We start from the raw sequence: 23,465 nt of genomic DNA, 5'->3' as shown, positions 1-23,465 counted from the left end.
ATCAGCAGCTTGTCTCTCGGTGCTGTCAACCAATGATAGACATGCATCACCGCTTTCATCTTCAACTGGGTGATGTGAAGAGATAGATCTCCACTCTTCCAGAATCCTGCTGCAACCTCCTTGACTAGATAGGCACTCCTCCTTGACTAGATAGGCACTCAATCCTTGGAGAGACATGTCTACCTAAAGATAGTTGTTGAATGACGGCTCTAATATGTAAGTTCCTACGCAAACATTGACCAGCGAGTCTACCACAGGTGTGGTGTCAAGACGTCCAATGTCGTAAACCTGTCTTGAAATCATGATCCAGAAACCGCTGTCATAGACATAATAGTAGACGTCTACGTCTGATCATATCCTACGGTGACGTGAGCAAATCAAGTAGACATTATCACTGACATAGTGATAACGGACAGAGTACAGCTTGTTTATAACATCGCCTTGAACTTCGACCCCCAAACCTGGGACGGCAATGTGAAGAATCAGATCCCGCGGAGTTAGATTCTCAAGTCATCCAAGCTGACTTAACAGCCTGATAATGAAGTCCACCTCTCTCAAGACAAGCTTGTATGCCGTGAAGATGCGTCATTCTTCGACTTCAGAACGACCATGCTGTTCATTATGAATGTGTTTACATTTCAATGAAGACTATTTATAGCTGGCTGTCTGTCCGATCAGAAACTGCCATACATCACTGCACGCCTCCTGACAGGCAGCGTTGAGACTACTGTTAGAGGATCTCTATGCCAACTAGAGAAATCCAATGCTGCTGTAGACAGCTAGTCTAGAGTGTAAACAACATCTTTCCATCGTAAAATGACTGTAAGTCACTGCAGACAACTTCCTAACACTAGAATAATAACAACACATTCTGCGCAGGGCGTTGTCCCTCGATGACCAATCAAAATGTAGACGTGACGTCACCGGTGTAGCAGATAACTGATCATCATGAAATCTTGTAAACGGTGATACCCTCCTCGCCTGTAGGCTTGACCGTAACCATGCTGTTTGGCGAGCACGTGTGTAAATGAGTGCGAAAACCCTTCCACCGCTTGAAACTGACGTAGACAAATTGCTTTTCAGGTAGATGTGTTGGAATTTTACCCGAAGATAAATGCCGTCCTCTCTTGTAATCAGAGGTGTAGTTAGGCGTGGCACTTTGTTGTTGTCTCAAAAAATCTTCGTGACAAAATGAGTAAAGCAAGTGAAAGAAAACTTTCTCCACTTGAAGATGATGTAGACAAATTGTAACGTAAGGATCTTCGAGGATGCGACCAGTCCCTCCAAAGGACACCCAGTCTCCCGCCTACCGGCATAGGAATACCTACTAAGGTGATTGATCCTCGAGGCGTTGTCTTCAGACCAGTCCATCGCCGCCGCCGAGGTAGTTGACGCCAGCGCAGACAACGGCTTAAGCATCCGCTTGAGTTCAGTCTCAATGGCCACGCACAATCCTGCACTCTGTAAGAGAGCTGCGAGGAGCCCAATAACCGCTACAGAGATTCATCCAGGACAGCCACGCTGTCCGTGAAAACCAGGCTGTGTATCTTTCTTGTAATCTGGCTTCCTGGACTTACACGCTTTGAAATTCGGATTAGATGACAATTTCGCAAAGACCGCATCTAACACAGTCCGCCACCATAGGATGAGGCAGGATGAGTAGCTCCGGCGATAAATGAATTGCTGCAGGGTTGCTGGAATCAGCCGAAGGTGAAGGGCAGTCCGGTAACCTGTCAGCAATCCACTCGAAGACAACTCATAAGGGCAGTTAAGTTCCATCACCATCGCCGTCTGCCTCCTGCCTCCTCGTCGAAGTCCGGGCACAAAACCTGTTCCTCCAGGTCCTCCCAGTACACGGAATTTGAATCACGCCGCAGTGTAGAAGACGAAGTCAATGCCTGAGCAGCAGATTCCTTGGATGGGATCCAAGACTGTGGAGGGTACAGGATCACCGACTCCCAGGGAACCTGGAGCATGATCTGCGCCGAGAGTTCGATAGGCACTGGCGTAGGCATAGGTACTGGCATAAGTACAGGCATAAGCACAGGCGCTGGCATAGACGCTGGCAGAGGCATAGGTGCTGGCGTAAGCATAGGTGCTGGCGTAAGCATGGGTGCTAGCGTAAGCACTATGGTGTAGGCATAGGCGCTGGTGTCGGGATAGACGCTGGCATCACAGCAGCACCGGGCGTCAGGAGGGAGCACAGGAACCTCTGGACTTCTGGATGTGACAAGGCATCTGGATGAAAACAGATCCACGATGGAATCTGAGCGAGGTGGTTCCGGGGACAAACATACAGGCGTCACGGACGAACGCCCCCATCCCAGGCGTCGGCACAGACGCTGAAGGCGGTTGTAAGTCAGGGTCGCCCGTCAGAGATCCCAACGACGACGCTGGAGACGACATCCTTCTCTTCCACTGTGCAAAATGCTTCCTCTTAGCCGCGATAAAAGTCTTGAAATCCGCCACCAATAACGCCTCGCAGTACTGGCAGTGTCCGTTAAAACAGCAGGCTAGAGACGCACAATCCGGGCACCAAGGGTGGGGAACTTTCGCCGATTTCTGCCCCTAGCAGATAGTGCAAAACTGGCGAGACACACAGTTAACTGCAACAAACAAAACATAACAATGCGTTGAAACCAACGCTAGGAGGTAGAAAATACACCCCTATACCAGAAATGACGCACCAACGCACCCCCACTACAAAGTAGGCACGCCCGTAAACTCGTGACAGCGAAGGGCAAACAACCAAAAAGGCTGCCTGCGTATATCGCAACGTGGCACGAAAAAAACATATAAATGCAGTGAAACATGGGCAAAAATACTAATCGACATGGAAAACCACATGGAGGAAGAAAAACCAGCAAGATATAATACCCCCACGGATGCCATGCCGCACTTAACGAACCACAAGGTAGGTAAACTAAGCGAATCAAACACGTCCGAACAGACGAACGCTAGAAGCAAAAGTGATTTTTGGATTGTTCGCGCTTGTTCAAGTGGGGAGATCACGTCACCTCCGTGACTACATTCGTAGATTACATGAGGTAGCCATCTAGGGAATGGCGAATCAACGACTGTCTGATCTCTTCTAGCAAAGCTTGAGGTAATATGCATAAGACCTATGGTAAGGCCAGTTAAAAATTGTATGACTCGGGCCTTGGCTGTACATACTCGTACGTTCTCACACAGTGTCTGATTTGGACTCTGGATTTATCAACTATTAATGAACAACACACAATATCTGATTCAGGATAACTCACTGTTTGGGGAGATGAGTAACCGAATCCGATTTGCTTGTCGTATTTGTGTGTAGGCCTCAACTGGAGCCAGGTAGTAATCTGCCCATGCAATCAGTTCAAGACCAGTTGCATTCATAACCTCCCGCCGGAGTGCCACTGTGTGCATCCGGATTCCCTTCAGGTCCACGTCAGCATCCGTCTATTGGCAAAAGGGACACTTTCTTACTAAACATATACATAAAAGTTAACAAATAAATGAGCCCAGAGCCTTGCGTTGCCATCTGTACCTGTACTTGTACACTCCTAATTATGTATCCCACCAGGATTGTAAAGCTGCACTTGCAAGTGACTTGTAATCAACTTGTGAAATATTTAAGGTATACCATAGGCCAAAGGAATCTGTGGGTTCTGATGCATGTGTGGCGTTTGTCTAGCCAGGCTTGTTCTAAAAGTGTGTCCATTTTTATTCACAAGTGAGACTTGTTTGAGGGCAGACACTTTTTATTTTTCAAGCATTATAATACCATACCCAAACACAACTGTTTGTACCATACCAGCAACCTATCATTCACTTCAATCAACTATATAAACAACGAATCATTCATATAGACACCCATACTAACTATCATCCATATCAACTCCATCCAGAAAGTCCAGGATGACATTTTCACTCACACTGAAACTTCAATCATTACTTGAGAGGACTAGTGGTAAGGTATGGTCTAAGGAAATGTTGATGTGAAAACGTTATATCATGTTCCATGGCTTTGTAGTATTTAAAGCACAATGTCAGCTTTTCTCCACAACATTCTGCACCATAATATATGTAGTGGGGCATATGCTCTAACTTTAGCCTATTGATACAATAGGACTCATTCTCCCTTACAACTTGCCTGAAATCAATATCTGAAACTTCGAAGTAAACAGCTTCCCAAACTGTAACACTTGCCACACATGGAATGTAAACAATTGCTCCATAGACTGATAATGGTTACACAATCTTTGCTGAACTGGCCTCATTCACAAGTTGCATTCCAGCATCTGTAAAGACCACTCCAAGGGACATAACTCTAACAGGTTCGCTTGAAATAAAGTTGAGTCGGTAGAGGGCGAAAGTTTTGATTTAATGCAACATTGCCTTAATTCATTCAAACTTTGTAATTCACACTGTAATCTTTATACATGTTTTTCCGAATACACTATATGGTATTCATTAACAGCGTTGACAGCATTAATGACAGAAATGCAATGCTGACTATTACAGAAGTGTGGCGGAACACTGTGCCTTTAATTCAAGTGATACACTTACCACAATTTCAATCCATCCCTGAACTTTCCGACTGCGGACAGCCCACTTGAGTGACGACGGGGACTTGAGGATGAGGTAGAAGTCCTTGTTGATTGGTTCGTTGTTGACTGATGTCACCTCCAGCTCCATGCGACTGTCTCGTTTCAGGAAGGAATCGGGCGGCTCATTCAGCAGTTCAATGATATACACCGGCCTGAAGCAAACAGAGTGAGCGAGTCAACAGTCCATGGCAAACAGGAGTTAGTGCATAATCAAGTGAACAGATGGGGAGTGACAGATAGCGGTTTACACAATGGTCGTGTAAATCACATGGCAGGATGTCGTAACCCACACTGTCCCTATTCTGTGGCTACTAGTATAGCATGGCAGGATGTCATGACCCACACTGTCCCTATTCTGTGGCTACTAATATCGCATGGCAGGATGTCATGACCCACACTGTCCCTATTCTGTGGCTACCAGTATCGCATGGCAAGATGTCATGACCCACACTGTCCCTATTCTGTGGCTACTAGTAAAGCATGGCAGGATGTCACAAATGTGGCTATTAGTAAAGCATGGCAGGATGTCATAAATGTGGCTACTAGTAGGGCGGACAGTTACCTTGCCATCAGTATCCTCTTGCCTTCTGACACACATCCTGCGGTGGGCTGAGCCTGGATGTGTGACGTCACTGCATGCGGACTGTCGCCCAACTCCGTGATATTGCACTCTTCACCTGAACCAGCAACTGCCACACAGAAACACAGGTATCGGAGCTCACCTTCATTTGTGGAAACTTGACAGAATGCTAATACAAACATTTTAGGACCTCACGTTGTACTTGTAGGTATGGGCTCTTCACAGATGTATCAACAATTACAAACTGACTGCCCTTGACACACATTTTATGAATTGTCACTTGTAATATGACCACAAATTATTGAGAAGTTTAGGAATGTGTTTAATTGGATTTCTAATATAAAGAACCATGAGCAGCCATCAAGGGCTTGGATTCATTCAAGAGAGACAACTCTGTTAGTCCTTTTTCAGTAGTTTGTGAAGACAGTGCTAGCAGAGGACATTATCAATGATCCTCAGAATGGATGATTTAGAGAAGAGGAAATTGATTTCAGAGTATTATAACAAGAACATCAGATCAGCTAAAGTGATTTCACAGAGAACAGGAAACCCTGTACATTTACAATCTCTAAATTCTGAATAACTTACTATACTATAATTAACACTAATTAATGTCAGTGTATTGCATGGATTCCGTAACACTATTTAATGTAAGTCAGTGTATGACACTCAAAAAAAAAACAGGAAGCCCACCAGGCTGATAACTGGAAAATGTTGCTGGCCCTTTGAACATGTAATCAGCCCTGAATTAAAAACAGGAAACTGAGGTAAGGTGTTAAAATACTGTTATCAAATAATTAATTATAGTGATGTAAACTTAAACAAATGCAAAAAGCAAATTTTACAAAGCGTAAATTGATCATGATATTTACACACAGACGTCGTCCAGCTACCACAATTGTAAACTATTCTCCAAATATCACCCGTAGTCAATGACATGGTAAAATATATACAAATGGAAAATGGACTGGCCTACAGGGCCGGCTATACAATAAAGTTGTAAGCCTGCCATGTAACTTGCAAGCAGCGGGCTGCCGGGCAGACGCTATTTTATACACTGTGTAAGTGTATTATATGGATACCGTAACATCACGGTAAGTGTATTATATGGATACCGTAACATCACGGTAAGTGTATTATATGGATACCGTAACATCACGGTAAGTGTATTATATGGATACCGTAACATCACTGTAAGTGTATTATATGGATACCATAACATCACGGTAAGTGTATTATATGGATACCGTAACATCACGGCAAGTGTATTATATGGATACCGTAACATCACGGTAAGTGTATTATATGGATACCGTAACATCACGGTAAGTGTATTATATGGATACCGTAACATCACGGTAAGTGTATTATATGGATACCGTAACATCACGGTAAGTGTATTATATGGATACCGTAACATCACGGTAAGTGTATTATATGGATACCGTAACATTACTGTAAGTGCATCATAAAGATACCGTAACATCACGGTAAGTGTATTATATGGATACCGTAACATCACGGCAAGTGTATTATATGGATACCGTAACATCACGGTAAGTGTATTATATGGATACCGTAACATCACGGTAAGTGTATTATATGGATACCGTAACATCACGGTAAGTGTATTATATGGATACCGTAACATCACGGTAAGTGTATTATATGGATACCGTAACATCACTGTAAGTGTATTATATGGATACTGTAACATCACTGTAAGTGTATTATATGGATACCGTAACATCACGGTAAGTGTATTATATGGATACCCCAACATTACAGTAAGTGTATTATATGGATTCCCTAACATTACTGTAAGTGTATTAAATGGATTCTGTAACATTACTGTAAGTGTATTACAGTCATCCCTCGTCATAACGCGGGTCTTGGGGTCCACAGATGACCCCCCGCATTATTTGACATCCGCGTTATAGTACCTATTACATAACAAAGGCCGAGTTAGATTGTATATTCCAAGGACATAACAAAACTGCTGGTCCAGTAAAAATATGTAGTATCATTGATGGTGAAAATAAACAAACTTTGAAAATGAAAATATATATATACAGGAAACTTTGCAATCAAAAATCACTACCTGATATCAAAGACGTTTATTCACGTGAATATACGTCTCTGTTGTTATCCAACTAAGCCGGAAATAGCGATCAGCTGTGCACAGATGTTTTGGTCCAATGTACCGTTGATTCAGGTAAAAACGATCCGATAATATTACATCAAAGAACTTCTATTCCATCATCAGACTATTTTACATATTAAGCTGTTATTGTAACAGATTATTTTACATTGCTATCTGGCTAGTATATAATTTCTGCAAACATATTTAACATAACAATGAGCACAGGCCGTTACCTGTCTTGATACAATTTACGTAGGAGACAGTTTGACAAGTCAGCGATGACTTCCCGCGATACTTGTAACTTTGATTGTAAAAAAAACAAAATTTTGCCCATTTACTTGTTGAAACTGACTTCAATGAGTCAATAACGCGGGTCTCGGAGTCCATGGATTACCAGACTGTAATCTGTTGGTGACTGCTGAGAATAATGTGAAATTGATGCTATCGGGGTAGGTGCGAAAAACGGACCCTCATGAATGAGGTAAGCGGAAGTTGTACGCGTATGGAATGAGGTAACGCTCTCATAGTGTTTCCGTTGTTTCTGTCAACAGTTTTAATAAATAAAATTGGGATTGAATTTAATCAAATAAAATGTGGTTTCTGAAACCATACATCCTGGGATGACAGTGTCTTACCGCGCTAAAGTTGCATCACAGCAAACCTTGTAAGTACTCGTCATAACTCGACTGATAGCATGTCTTGTCTTTCATAAGTTACTGCTGCGATGTTGGTACGATTATTATTGAGAAAACCCTTCATGTTTTAAGCATGTGAAACACAATGGATATGTACGATAAAGACTGTCAGTTGCCATCCGCAATGAATTTCGCTAGTGTACGTAAGTTATAAGAGCGCAGCAGCCAATTTGTTGATGAGCTATTTTCGATTTCATGAGGGGGTGTGATCGCAGTACAACCTTATTATGGGAGCCAAGGATTACCCCACAGTTTAACCGAATCCGTGGTATCGCAAAGCGCGTTATTGCCAGTGATGACTATATATGGAAACCGTAATATTACTGTCAGAGTATTATATGGATTCTGTAACAAGAGTTAATGGCAGTGTATTTTTGGATTCTGTAACAATAGTTAATGTCAGTGTATTTTTGGATTCTGTAACACTAGTTAATGTCAATGTATTGCATGGATTCCGTAAGTATATTATATGGATTCCAGGTTTATTCAATGGTTGTTTCAGGTAGAACATTTAAGTCTGAGTGGGTCTAGACTTAATTACTCCTTAGAATCATGCATCTGCACCAGCTAAGTATCAGGCACCAATCTCTATTTTAGGATCAGACGTCCCTCACGATTTGGACATCTTCTTGTATCTTAGGATCAACAACCCACCCTCTTCATATCTGGACGAGGCTACAACAGAATGGACTATTCAAGAGAAATGGGCTTTACACGTCTCTTCTGGGTTTCCCATCACAGAGCACTATGGTGATTGTAAGTCACTAAGATAACATCTGAGTAACTCCCTTCCCCTCACAATGCACAAACAACACAATGACTTCTCCCTGACAGAATGTGTCCTACCTAGTCCAACTCTAAAGAGTAGACTGGTTCCCTCCAACTCGCTATACGATGTTACAGCCTTGAAGCGAAGTGTCGTCCATGACACCAGATCCTGGCGATTTGATGTGGCAGGCATTTTTAACTTGCGGTCTCTCACACGTCTCCCAAGCTTGCTTTTCTTGATTCGTATCAAAGAATACTCTGGCACCTGTAAAACAGAGTGTCACACAAAATGTCACAACTGTGGAATGTTCCAAGACATACTAGATGGTGAGTGAGTGAGTTACGTTTTATGCAGCTTTCAGCTATATTTTCAGCAATATTGCTGCAATATCTAGAGCACCAACAATGGGCTTCTCACATTACACCCACATGGGGAATCAAACCTGGGTCTTTGGGGTGATGAGTAAACTCTTTCACAGCTAAGCTAACCCCTCGTCTTCCATATGGTTGATGACATACTAGTCAGATAATACATGTGTGATAGCTGCTCAAACAGTTTCAGGTCACCAACATTCTTTTTCATTATTATACTTAACCTTTAATAGTGTGAAAGATTAACAGGGGTTGTTCAACTTCTTGTGAGTAGTATATTTGTTGATTCTAAAGGAGACAACCCTTACACTACCAGAGAGATATAGATAGTAGATAGATTTTATGTATGTATGTATGTATGTATGTATGTATGTATGTATGTATGTATGTATGTATGTATGTATGTATGTATGTATGTATGTATGTATGTATGTATGTATGTTAGATAGACAGGTACAAAGAAGATAGAGAGAGATTAATAGAGAGAGTAAGAGAGAAAAAGAAAAACTGGACAAATAAGCTATTTTTATGATTGATATTTCATCAGTGTGTCAATGAATAATATTATTCATGTTTTTAACATTTACATATATACCTAACTGTTGCTTAAGGCTACACTCAGCAACATTACAATGGTCCAGTGATTAATAGCATGAGTATCTATCTACACAACCGGGATACAGAGACATATGTCAGCATTGTCAGCAAATCTGACCATCCATACCTGTTGGTCACCTCTTATGACAAGCATGGGTTGCTGTAGGCCAACTCTAATTCTGAGCTTCAGAGGTGCCATGCTGTCAAAATGAGTTGTTTTTGACACCATGTTAAAAACTGATGGCTACAGAAAAAAGCTGATGTATCCAGCTATGCTAAAAGTAATTTTTTTCACCCAAATGGTGTAAGACTATATAAGTTCACTGATGACATCAAGCCCAGCTCTTGGCGCAAATATTTTGAAGGAGAAAAGCCCTAAGAAATTAGATGCATCAAACAAACCCAGCCTAAACAGACATGTACCCCACAGCGAGACAAATTACCTCCTTGTATCCTTGAGCTGTTTCAGATTATCATTTGAGACCTTGCATCTCTGTATCCAAGCATCAGGTCGAAAAGACATGTTCGAGTGGGCCTGAGGATTACCACCACACTACTCACAACTTTTGGGCCATCCGGGGCAACACAGACAATAAATATATCTCAACTGGTTATACTGAGTTAATCTACAAGAAGGATGGAGCTGCAATTCCTATCAACATGCAGTGTTTCAAATGTGATTATTTCAACACATGCTATTGTGGCTACTTTGCCAGAATGGAACACATCTGAATTGGCCACAGGCATTTCATATTCACATGGAAGTTCTGTTAACATTTATTAAAACTGGAGGCTATTTCAGGTCTAATTTCTGCCATAACTGTCTAGGAAAACTAGATTGCCATTTCAGTAGACTAATGCTTAGTCTCTCAACATATACTATTTTGATAGTAACAAACAAACCCATATAAGTTGAAAAGGACACCCTCGGAGACCAGAGATTCAGAACCTGAGGAAGTCTAGACTTGCCTCATTTAGGGCTTTAGCACTGGAGAGAGGGTTTGACAGTAGGGAAAATCCTGTGGTTCAGAAACTGTGACAGGCCCCTATCTATGCAATCAATTATGTCATTTTCAAAACAATAGCATCATAAGAATTACCTGTGTTTCACAATCACAGAATATTATCTTTTACAATTCTAACAAGAATCTCAAAATTACTGGCAAAATCAAACAGAACGGCTTTCGATGGTCAGATTCATAGGCAGTTAACCACAGGATCTTTAAGGGTCTCTGAAATATACTTCAGAAATCTTGCAGAGTGTGTATCACACAGTCAATTAAACATAGGATGCCTAGAGACACAGGCTCGTAGCCAAATAAACACAAGGACTCGAAGAGTTTAAGAATCAGCCAATTAGATAGTAGAACTCTTAACACTCTAATCAGATTCATCGGCAATAAAACAGTGGAATCACTAGGCAACTGAAGAAACGAGCTCTGGGTTCTCAGAACCACTTGATACACAGGGACACTGGCCTGCCTTCATTATCTGGTGATAATCCAGAATAAACAGCATAAGAACAGATTTCTGTCTTGTGATCTGAAACATATTCCACAGCAATATAATCAATAAGTTAGAGGCATTTGCTCTTTGGGACAAATTTCAGCTCAATCCTATCCTCCCATTGAAAGCGAAACACGTTCAGAGGCAATCAACTGCACCGCCATCAGTCAAAGGAGAAGCTGTTTCAGTCTCCTCTTTTCTAGGTTGAACCTATCCACATTTATAATGAGGTGTATCGGAGGTGAAATAGTCTTCCTGGCAAGAAAAAAGCAAAGTTGGAGGCTGTTCTTTGTTTTATCTGACGATCAGAAGAGGAAGGGAGCTTCAGCTTTGAAGAACAGCTTTATCACAGAAATCAAAGACCAACACACTCAGAGAAGTTGAAAGCTTTTGACGACAAATGTGTTTTGAGCAGCACATCGTGTGGGGGCCATGTCTTGAGGCCGGGGTTCAAACACAGACCTGCCGACACTCAACACTTGTGCCACCAGGAGACCTGAAATTCCGTGTCTGGAGAGAGAGACTGTGGGGCATGACTCGTTACACTCAAAATATTCTCTTTGATCCTATGCCCTCTTCACAAGAAGTACAGGATAATGCACATTTGTTACTTTACACAAAAAGGTGGGAAGTTCTGAATTGTTCAAAAAGGTTACAGGACATTCATCCATGTCTTCAAAAGGAAAGATTAATCTCTGAATTGCTGAGCAAAGTTACAAGCAATGTGTCTATCTAATACAGGCCTTTGCTGAAGAGTTGACCAACTTTACATGACAGAATTTCCAAAATAACATTCATGTATCAGTATATGAAGTACTTATAATCAATACTTGACACAATAAGTTAGGGATGTTGTTTTCTTTTGTTTTATTATTGCTATTTTATCTGTATCAGTGAATAAATAGATCATCATTCATAATTTCAAAATTTACATATATCCTTAACTATTTTTCCCAGTATAGAATACAGCCTAAGCAAGAATTTAATCCCAATCCACACAATTCCTGCTAACAAACATTTCAAAGTATCACATTATCAACCATAATAATCCATTGTGGGAGTTGTAAACTCATGACCATAACACTTAAATCAACAGAAACCCATGTGCTATTTCTCCAGAAGCTGCTCATACTATTTTGGAAAATAATGTAAAAGATGGCATTACACCTCCATGATGGAGACAGCAACCCAACATTCACAGGACACGCAAAGAAGTTAGTCAAAGGATATTTCAACATGGGAGGTAACTCTTTGGACTTTCAGCCTCCCTTTAAGAAAGTGAAGCAGCTGTAGAAATGTCAAGCGTGCATCTATCTGAAAACGACCATCTGCAGGACTTTAGGTAGATGTATTTATACACGTCCTGTGTATCAGATTGATGACAGATGTGCAGCACAATGCAGCAACCATGGCTATCATAAGCTTTCAGCCCAGTTATACTCCACACAAAGCATCTAATCTAAAACAAGAGGCCAACTCAAGCTAATACCCCTGCCATTTCGCCTGCGATATTTAGGACTGTGAAGGAATAAGTGTGTTGCCGACTGATGATATGAAGCGTGTTTTGTGGGTACCACTTGTTGCCTGCTTCTCAGCATACACCTGTGGCCCTTGTGTGAGGATCTGGTAGAGGCCTTCACACAAGGCACAGCAGCAGCAGTCGGCTTTCATGCCCCTCACCCCTACAAGCTGTCCATGTGGTAAACATCTGCCCACAACTTCCCAAGCAGCTTTCTAAAGTCACTTCCTTTTCCTAAGATGAATGAACTGCTGCCTGGGATTCTATGTCCTCTGATAATGACAGGATGCGCTCCTGTTGGTGTGGAGACAATACAACAGCCAGACAGGGAGTGAGGTTTGACACTACTTCATTCACGGAACATACCGTCTTAATGTGGTGCGAAAGTCCGAAATGAAGCATGCCAAAGATAAAGCATGGTGCTGAAAACCTATAATTTGGGCATCCCCAAGGGGCAACGAAAAGAATGTAAATGGAAAGACAGGTGGTCTAGTGTTACCTGAGCAGGTGATGGGGTGGTCCAGTATTACTTAAGTGGGTGATCAAGTGTTGCAATGTTACCTGTGTCAAGTGGCGGGTGGTCTGGCATTACCAGTGAAGGTGACAAACAGTCCACAGTTAGCTGTGTCAGGTGATCAAAGTTGCAGTGTTACCTATGCACCTGTGCCCATTATCACAATGTTACTTGTTTCATATCATGTAAAATGTGCATGACTGCAGTCTTGAGTCTCCATGAATCTATCAGCGGACTATATGTCCGTTCTAATGCACCACTATCAATAAAGGTCTGCAACTTTTCACCTCCATCACACTCAAGGTAATACTGATGTATCATTTGTCATCCTACAACTTCATCTAGTCCAGTTTCAGCTGAAACATCTGGTTACTGCTCACATGAAACTTGGTGCACCGCCGTTCTGTCATTAAGTAGCGGAGTCGTTTACCTCATGTGCAAAGAGAGGGGAAATTCCTGTCAGTTGGGGACCCCACCTTACATAATTGTCTTCACCTGTACATACCTCAAACCAAACCAGCTGTAAAGCATTTTCCTCCAAATGGGTACTCCTACAAAAGATGGGGAAAGGGCTGTGCCATGCTGCTCTTCCAACACACTCATGCGAACCACATTGTTCAGGAGTCACACAGGGTCCAAACAAGGTAGTGAGGTGACAGTTTACAAGGGCACAGCTCAAGTCACAGTCCTTCACTTGCACACAGTAAAGCCCTTGTAAGACCACTAATTCTAACATTTCCTTCTTGGTTCAACAACAAACTAATCATTGGTAATCAAAGACTTTTCTACTCAGATTTGTATAACAAAGGAGTAAGGCTGGTTAAAGATCTACTGGATAATAATGGAAAATATTTAGATTTTAATGTATTTACAGCTAAATTTCATTGCACTGGCAATTTCTTATCTTATCAAAGTATGATCAGTTGTGTGAAACACCTACAAAAAGAAATATAATCTTCCTACCCTTAACTCAGACCATTTACCATTAGAATTGCCTGTAGTTCCTGACTACATTCATAAACTGTTATATTCTCATTAGGGTAGCAACCTGTTTTATATTACTGTTCTCCCGTCAAAATTCAAGAAATCAGCCTCAAATTTAACATGGGACACCATACTTGAATCTAACATTGATGAATGCCATTTAGAAAGTAGTCAAATGTAACAAATGTCATATTTGGGATTACACTTTCCTAGTGAAGTACAAGTGCTAGTACTTTTTTGGTTGAGTCCCATCCAGGATTCTGACCCACACCCTCAGAGTCAGGTTAATCACTCAGCCATCGCGAATTCCACTGTGGAAGTCACAGTAGTTGAGTGGGCCACGGGCTAGGCCTTTACTTTGAAATATCTGCAAATAATAATGTCTGTGGTATATGAACATTAGACAATAGATGTAACTATCTGTTATATCAGGACCAGCTACAGGATATGTTCTTAAATGTCACATACAAAGATGACATCAGGTATTGTGTAACTATTTGTCAAATCAGTACCAGCTACACAATATATATTATTAATGAAGCATACGCCGGCAACATCAGACATAACCTGGGTGTGTCTGTAAAAAAGAGTAATCACTACAGGATATATTACTAAATGTCATATGTACAGTGATGACAAATGCTATATAAATTCTGGGTATATTGGTACCAGGATGTTCCGTCTCAGTGTGAAATCTAGCACCAATGTATGCTACAACAATATCAATGTTACACGAATACCAGCATAACTATGAGAACATTTTCTAGTAGTGTTGCAATATCATACCCAATGTCCAATCCTGACAATATCATGTGCTACAAGTGTGATACACTGCACAGCATTGGTGTATACACCCAATGAACCGGGTTCTGCCGTCACCATGAGGGCTGAGGAAGGGCTGGGGTTCCATCACTGGGGACTTGCCAAGTCTTGGCTTATTCACCAAGCAGCACAGTGGAACTACAGCTCTCAGGAAGGAAGTGATTTCCTCCACTGAGCAGCCATTCCTTTGTATCTTCCAGCACCAGGAGGTGAAGAGGAGAAGGAGGTACCATGGTTGATTCTTTAAAACAAAAATTAAAACCACATTCCCATCAATTACACCAACAACAAACTCCAGCAAAAACTTCAATAATTAACAGGTCCAACTCCAGCTTCCATTGCAATGGCCCAGTGGATGGTATTCCTGGAATGAGATCCCAGGGTGAGCTGAGCGTAACGCACTGGAAGACAGCAACCCCAGTGACGAGGAAATAATTCGTTGGACTGCACGATTTATTCCCACTACTTACAGTGGCTAGATGATGTGAAACAAGTCGGGAAGATGTGATTCTTATCACCAGTAAAGAAACCATGGTTCTGTTCTGCCCCATTTCTAGGCGCGGCCAGCTCCAAGTACTGGGTAATTGGGAGGGGTTGGTCGTTAGTGGTGCTAATTACTGGAGAATGTGGAACAGCTGGCCTACTTGCATCCCTTGTCTGCTGTACCTATCACCATCAGAGACCCACTAACACACTCATCAGGATATCACATGGAAAATGGCAGACCTTGCCAATACCCAATAGCAGACCCATTGTCTCAGCATCAACATTTTAACAACAAACCATTAACATCATAGACTCCAATGGCTATCAACTCAACCACCTGTCACCATCGTTCAACCACCTGTCACCATCGTTCAACCATCTGTCACTGTCCTTCAACCATCCGACACCATCATTCAACTGTTACTGCCCTTCAACCATCCATAACAATCAATCAACCATATGTCACTGCCCTTCAACCATGTCACCATCATTCAACCATTTGTCACCAGTGACCACCATCATCCATCTGTCACACCATCTTTCAACCATCTGTCACCATCATTCAACCATGTCACACCATTCTACCATCTGTCACTGACCTGCAAACATCTGACACTATCCTTCAAGCATCAAATACCATCCTTCAACCATGTCACTATCCTTCAAGCATCTATTACCACCTTTCAACCATCTGACACCATCCTTCAAGCATCTGTCGCTGCACTTCATCCATATGCTAAAACACTTTAACCATCTGTCACCACCATTCATCGGCATCATCTAATCATCTATTGCTATCTTTTGACCATATTTTATTATCTACTCTGGTAAGTTGGTATGTTTGCCATGTTGACACCTCAGCATCTGAATCCACACGGACTGGCTTTTTCCCTTGTCTCTTCTTAGTTTTAGTAAGAGTGGCCTCACACTCGACAATTATTAAGACACCAAATGGAGCCATGTCAGCTTCCCTCAAATGATCGCTCACCCACTAAATCAGGTACACCCTCTTCCCCAGGTTTTGAGTGTTCGCTCACAACACCAAAGACCAAGGATCGATTCCCACCATGATTTCAATGTGTGTCTCACCATCATATAGCTTGAGTATAGCTGGAGTATAGCTGGAGTATTGCTGGAGTATAGCTGGAGTATAGCTGGAGTATTGCTGGAGTATAGCTGGAGTATAGCTGGAGTATAGCTGTAGTATAGCTGGAGTATAGCTGTAGTATTGCTGGAGTATAGCTGGAGTATTGCTGGAGTATAGCTGGAGTATTGCTGGAGTATTGCTGGAATAGCTGGAGTATTGCTGGAGTATAGCTGGAGTATTGCTGGAGTATAGCTGGAGTACTGCTGGAGTATAGCTGGAGTATTGCTGGAGTATTGCTGGAGTATAGCTGGAGTATTGCTGGAGTATTGCTGGAGTATTGCTGGAGTATAGCTGGAGTATTGCTGGAGTATTGCTGGAGTATAGCTGGAGTATTGCTGGAGTATTGCTGGAGTATAGCTGGAGTATTGCTGGAGTATAGCTGGAGTATTGCTGGAGTATTGCTGGAGTATAGCTGGAGTATTGCTGGAGTATAGCTGGAGTATTGCTGGAGTATTGCTGGAGTATAGCTGGAGTATTGCTGGAGTATAGCTGGAGTATTGCTGGAGTAATGCTAAAAGCATCATTTTCACTCCAACTCCAGCAGTTTCAAGTACTGAAAAAAGGCAAAATGTGACTGGCTGATGCCAGGGTAATTGTCCACTGAGAAATGCTCTTAGTTGACATTGCCAAGCTGATGATGGATTTCACCATAAAATTATCTACTCTGAGAGTTAAATGAAATCTGATGATTTTATTTGTATGAAGAATCAAATCTAATATGATTGAATCTAGGAACAATCGAGGTGTGGATGAATTGTTGCATGCTTTACAAATACCAGGTAACACTTAAACATTAATCACAACGACAACAACAGACTCCTTCCCTTAGTCTCTGCTGGTATGAAAAGCACAGGTGAGCTAGCCTCCTCTAAGGTTAGGTGAAACTAGCAACCACACACAAGTAGGTGATTGCCACCAATTCCTAGAATGAATTTCTGCTGTGAGTCGTTTCCTACAGTTATGGTTAACCTGGCACCCTCCATAGCAACCTCAGCAATTGGCAGTGCCATGAAGGTTGTACGGGAGTGTTGAGAGTACAGCTATCTAAACACACACCCATCTTAATATCTAGTCCTGCCTCTGGAGTTGTACTCATTGGCAACAGGAGCTTGCAGTATCTGCCTTTTTATTTCCCACAAGCCCCTCTCATCTCGTTTTCAAACAGTTATTCCTTGACTGATAATCCACTTCTCATATGCAACTTTAGACAGCCTACTCAATGAGGAGATAAAAACACCCCAGCCTCCAATGTGAGAATTAAATACATTGATAAAGCAGCTTTAGCTGGGAAACTGAACTACAGGGAATTCAGAGTGGAAACACCATTGACCCAATTCCTGCTGTACAGTCCTCCAGGGTTGGAACATACAGTCTGGAACAGATGAACTAAGGGGTAGTCTATAATAGTCTTAGAATGAATTCAGGATATATTGGCTATACCATCCTACTGACAAAATGGGAATGTGTTCTTTGTAACACCCTACACATAAACTGGGGATATAATGTCAACAACATTCTGGAGATGAGTCAGTGGTCTGTAAATAACCAGTGATCAACATCATGAGCATCAATCAGCCAAATTAGGAACCAAGTCAGCAAGCCTAACACTCAATCCAGTTAGTCGCTTCTTATGACAAGTATAGGTTATTGAATACCAGTAGTCTAACCCAGATCTTCAGGGGTTTACTGGAGAGGAACTAGGGATATATTGGCTATTACGACCTAGATATAAACTGGGGATATATTGGCTGTAGCATCCTATGGCTGAACTGGGATATATTGGCTATAACAACCTAGAGATGAACTGGGGATATATTGGCTCTAGCATGCTATGGATGAACTGGGATGTGTTGGCAACAACAACCTAGAGATAAACAGAAGGTATATTGGCTATAACAATCTAGAGATGAACTAAAGATTTATAGATATATTGCCTTTTATCATCCGACAGACTAAGGATACAGTCTATATGATCCTACAGATGAAAAGAAGATACAATGAGGACATGACATTCATTACAGCCTGAGGCTATGTAGTCAATAGATGACCTAAGACTTGATGACTTCACATGGCTTTCACCCTACCTAAACTTTTTCCCTAACAAGCCCCCTGCCACACAAAAACTTCCTACACTTAAAAACAGTCACACATATTGCATTTCTTCAGTGCAAATCCCAACATACCACAAGCTGACCTTGTTTGCGGATATCTGAATGAGTGAGCTTGACCACCCGATCCTGTTAATCACCTCTTAGGACAAGCATTGTTGCCTTTATGGCTATATGAAGGCCTGCTAAGGGCAGCTAATGGCATCTGGGTCTAACTCATCCAAAGTTAACATGAATGGGTCAAGTACTATTCACAACAGAGGATAGAGTATTGTTTTTAATTGTTACTAGAAATAGTCCAACATCAAACATGGCCTTTCAGTATTATGAGGTTAAGGTCATGGTCATGGATAATATCAGATAAAACATTACAAAATATTACTCAATCACTCACAAAGATTAATCATTCAGGAATCCTTGACTTGCTTTTGCAAGTGTTTGTGATATGTGCCACTAGTTCACAATCATCCCTACCTAATACAGAAACCAAAACGTATGACAGTCAACATCAAAGATCCCTGCTTGACATCTTTATTTAAAGGTTTCACTGCTTTTTTATTGACTACAACCCAGTTGAAGATTTCTATCATTTCCAAAGTAAGAGATCAATGAATTGAGGGGCAGGAGAAGAACGCATCAGGTGTTCAATGAGCCAGAGTAGGAGATGAATACACTGTGGCCTAACAAGCAGGTCTCCAAGCAGCTGTAATGGCTTTCTAATCCCCACACCCAGGCTTAGATATCACCAACAAATAATGATGAAACTTGGTAAGTAACATCGCCTGATGATAGTTGTCAGTGGTAACCATCCATGTAGGACAACAGCTTCAACTGATCCTATAAGTGGTTGTTCTTTTCATGTAAGAACTGGGCTGACATGCTCAGCAAAGAACTGAGCATACTTCGCACAAGCCACACAATACAGGGTTTAGCAAGGTCAGAACACTATATTGAGCTTTTGATGAAAACCTCTTGAGGAGATCCCTTGGAAACATAAACTTCAATTACAGTTCACGTTTGTTTAGATCAAAGGTAATGATAATAATATCCTCTGACAAACTTAATATCTTATCTGCACCCAGAACTGCCCATCTGCAACAGAGCCATCTGTAGGACTGACCTAGATCTGAATATACTGGGATATAGTCCACCAGTGCTACAGTTGAACACACTTGACCTGTTCAAAGAGATGACCTATCCACTTTGAAACTAAGCATGAAAGTCAAGTGGTCCTTGTCACAACCCTAATATTCGAATCACAGATTTAGGAGGTCCCTACAGTCAGGTTATGTTGCTGTTTACATCAAGGTTGCCCTTGTCACTAAACATAAATTTTGAACATTGCATCGAATCAAGCTTAAATCTGTTTTTCCCTAAAGAGCCTATGACAATGACATCCACTGATGGTGACCTTCAAACAGTTGCTTATTGCTATGTTGGTCAGCCATCCAGTCTTGAACTGACACTTTTGGCAGACTTATGAAGCAAATTTAGAGCAAATCCAGTATTATCTGTCAAAACTGACAAAACACAGACACAGAAGAAAAAAAATGAGTACCATTTATCACAGTGACCCCTTGACAATCTCAAACACAGCCAAAATCCACAAAACAAAAAAACAGGTGTAATTAATTCTGTAACAAACGAGCTTATATGTCATATGTTCAGTCACTTATCATTCTCCATACTTCAATGTCCTCAAAACCATTTGGTTGTTTTGGTCATACCAACAAGCACAGCTATGGTGCCACTCAAACATTAGCATAAGCACATTCAGAAGGAAGCTCCACTGCAAGGAACATACAAGGAACATGCAAGTTCACTCACCACAAACAGATGTTTACGGCTGGTTGAGGTAAGTCCAACAAGTTCCACCTTCCACTTTACTGCAAGTTCGGAATACAACACAAATACTAGTGGGCGCTGGAACTTGTCAGGTACATCTGAAACAATTAGACAAATCTATAACAATGTGACACAGATCAGCAATAAGGGGTCACTTCACAGTCAGATGTTAAACAATCGGGCACTTCGTAGTAGGTGGGAAACAACTGGGCACTTCACTGTCAGATGTTAAACAATCGGGCACTTCACAGTAGGTGGGAAACAATTGGGCACTTCACTGTCAGACGAAAAACTATAGAGCACTTCACAGTCAGATGGGAAACAATTGCTCACTTCATAATCAGATGTGAAACAATTCAGCACCTCACAGCCAGATGGGAAACTATAGGGCACTTCGCAGTCAGATGGGAAGCAATCGGGCACTTCACAGTCAGATGGGAAACAATCCGACAGTGTTGACTCAAGAGAGGGATTTGGAGTGTTTTGACTCATCAAATTCAGTGAGGACCCCTCTCTATTTTACATCTGCCCATCTATTTAACATTGGAGGGTGTCCAGAAACATTATTTTCATCAATTTGGACCCACACAAAATTTCACCCAAATCTAACACTGAATCTGGCACTACACAGTCAGATGGGAAACTATAGAGCACTTCACAGTCAGATGGAAAACACAAGGGCACTTCACTGTCATGTACAAGACAAAACTACCAACCTGGATCGAGGATGCTCATTGGTTCCACACGCAGATTCACCTGAATCCGTTTCTCTTTCACCTTAACATTAATGACATGGACTTCCTGCCCCTTGTTGGACGTCATGTTGGTGGTGCATCCCTTCCCCATGGTGTAGTTCATCAAATGGGCCTTCACAAAGGGTGAGTCAAAAGGGGAGGTAATCACACATTTGGTCTTGCTTTTTGAGGCTGAAAATAAAAGACTTAGTTTAGACATACTTGGCAGTAAGAAGAAGCTAACACATTCAAAGAAAGACCTATACATGGTCAACATTACTGGACACTTTTTTTTAACACCAAGCTCTCCACAGTTTCAAACCTGTTGTCGATATGGTAATGTAACAGTGTTTTATCAAGATTTTCAAAGTCAACATCTTTGCATGGTGAAGTGGGAAAACAAGAACTATTTTGTTCACAATAGGAAGTTGCTTATGTCAGATTCCTGTTCGTTTCCAGTCCATGTTCAGTACAACAGTGCCCCACTAAGTAATGAAGTATTTCATCTTCTGGTTTGATTGTCAGCAGAATACCAGTCACCTACAGAAATATCATGACAGGAATTGCAATATTTAAAATTACACTTGGGAATATTTACTGACATGTAAGAGGATTACTGAGCATATTTCACATAAATACACATGAGTGGCAAAATGTGACATATTATTATCAGACCAGCTGTTCTGATGACTTTGGGATAACACTGGCTTCCAAGCAGACTAACTGCATCTTTGAGTCGTTTGTCAGTGTATGAAATTATTTTCTTCCGTTCTTGCAAAACATTTATCAATCTAGGATAGATAGGTCTCAAGTAAAAGTGGGGCAACTAACAGTATTCAAACAAGCTCACTGAAGGGATTTCAACACGTAGGTCGTCCCTTACAGTTCTGTTTTACCCATTAAAACAATTCCATGCCTGTGTTTAACATACACCACAAAGTTATTTGATATGGCAAGGATGGGATCAGGTCTAGTGAGCATACAGCCTTTGGCGAAAAAAGGGAAAAAAATCAAAGTTATATATAGGCCAGTGCTGTAGAGCCTACTTGGAGGCAGATGAGGGATGGGGCTAATACTACATGCAGGATCACACCAGGAAGATGAAAAGTGCAAGCTGGCCACCCTGATTCCTGATTGTACTGGTACCCAGCCCTACCCAAGCACTTGACTCCCCTGTACACAACCCAATCCCACTCTGGCACCTGACCCTCAGCACGAAATCCTACCATAACTTCCAAAACCCCCTAGTACCCACCGTAGCAACTGACACCCCCCTACCCAGGATATCCCAGGCATTCCACCCCTAATACCCAGCCTAAACCAGACATCAGACCTCTAGTACCAAAGATTAGCCTAATATCCAACATCCTTGTACTCAACCCTACCCTTGCATCAAACCCCTTCTTATCCAGCCCTACCCACTCACCGGGAACCCTCAGTACCCACCTGATCCCTCAATACCCAACTCTACACAGGCAACTGACCCCTTGCCTGAGTGAAAGAGTTTCACTAGAAAGTATTTAGACCTAAATATAAAAGTATCCATACCCTGAAACTGTATCTAGTTTGAAGGCAATTGTTCAAAGCCCACATTACCCATGAGTAACGATGTTGTGGTTACTGCCATTAACAGCTTGTCACCTAATGAGGCACTCGGGAGTGTTGTCCTGGGTCCAACACAAGTTCTCAATCCCAGCTATAAATGTTCCAAGTACAGAGAGATGGGATAACACTGAATTGAGAACACAGGCCCATATTCAAGCATTTACAGGAATTTATATGGGCAAGTCCCTTTGTATGACAGAGTTCTCTTTTCACCCTGTATTACCGTCTCATGTTTCAATGGGCAACCTCAAAGGGTACCTTGCTATTCTGGGGAGATCAGAAGAGGTTTCACACCAGTCAAACTTGGCTCCCTTTAACCACAACACATTGGAGAAAAAGTTCAGTTGTTCGCCTTGTTTTCAGTGCTGATGACAATAAGGGGCAGGTGAGACGTGAGTACATGCTGTCGACAAACGAGGGACATGGGCTTGCTGTCCTGGTTGGAGAC

General features: G+C 41.8%; 1 protein-coding gene across 1 annotated transcript in view; it reads right to left on the bottom strand.

The window, feature by feature from the left end:
• The window catches only part of LOC137273127 (transforming growth factor beta receptor type 3-like), a 94,110-nt gene that overhangs the window by 21,204 nt on the left and 49,441 nt on the right, over window positions 1–23,465 (bottom strand). The window contains exons 3-8 of the mRNA XM_067805595.1: window positions 21,395–21,604; window positions 20,661–20,776; window positions 8,857–9,043; window positions 5,155–5,281; window positions 4,552–4,744; window positions 3,264–3,441 (exon numbers count right to left, since the gene is read on the bottom strand). Coding sequence (XP_067661696.1) covers window positions 3,264–3,441; window positions 4,552–4,744; window positions 5,155–5,281; window positions 8,857–9,043; window positions 20,661–20,776; window positions 21,395–21,604 — 1,011 coding nt within the window. The remainder of the gene's footprint in view (window positions 1–3,263; window positions 3,442–4,551; window positions 4,745–5,154; window positions 5,282–8,856; window positions 9,044–20,660; window positions 20,777–21,394; window positions 21,605–23,465) is intronic.

Source organism: Haliotis asinina, chromosome 2 (genome assembly GCF_037392515.1).
Source record: "Haliotis asinina isolate JCU_RB_2024 chromosome 2, JCU_Hal_asi_v2, whole genome shotgun sequence".
Classification (NCBI taxonomy): Eukaryota; Metazoa; Mollusca; class Gastropoda; order Lepetellida; family Haliotidae; genus Haliotis; species Haliotis asinina.
Note: the sequence above shows the minus strand (reverse complement) of the source record. Positions and strands in the feature narration are given on the sequence as shown.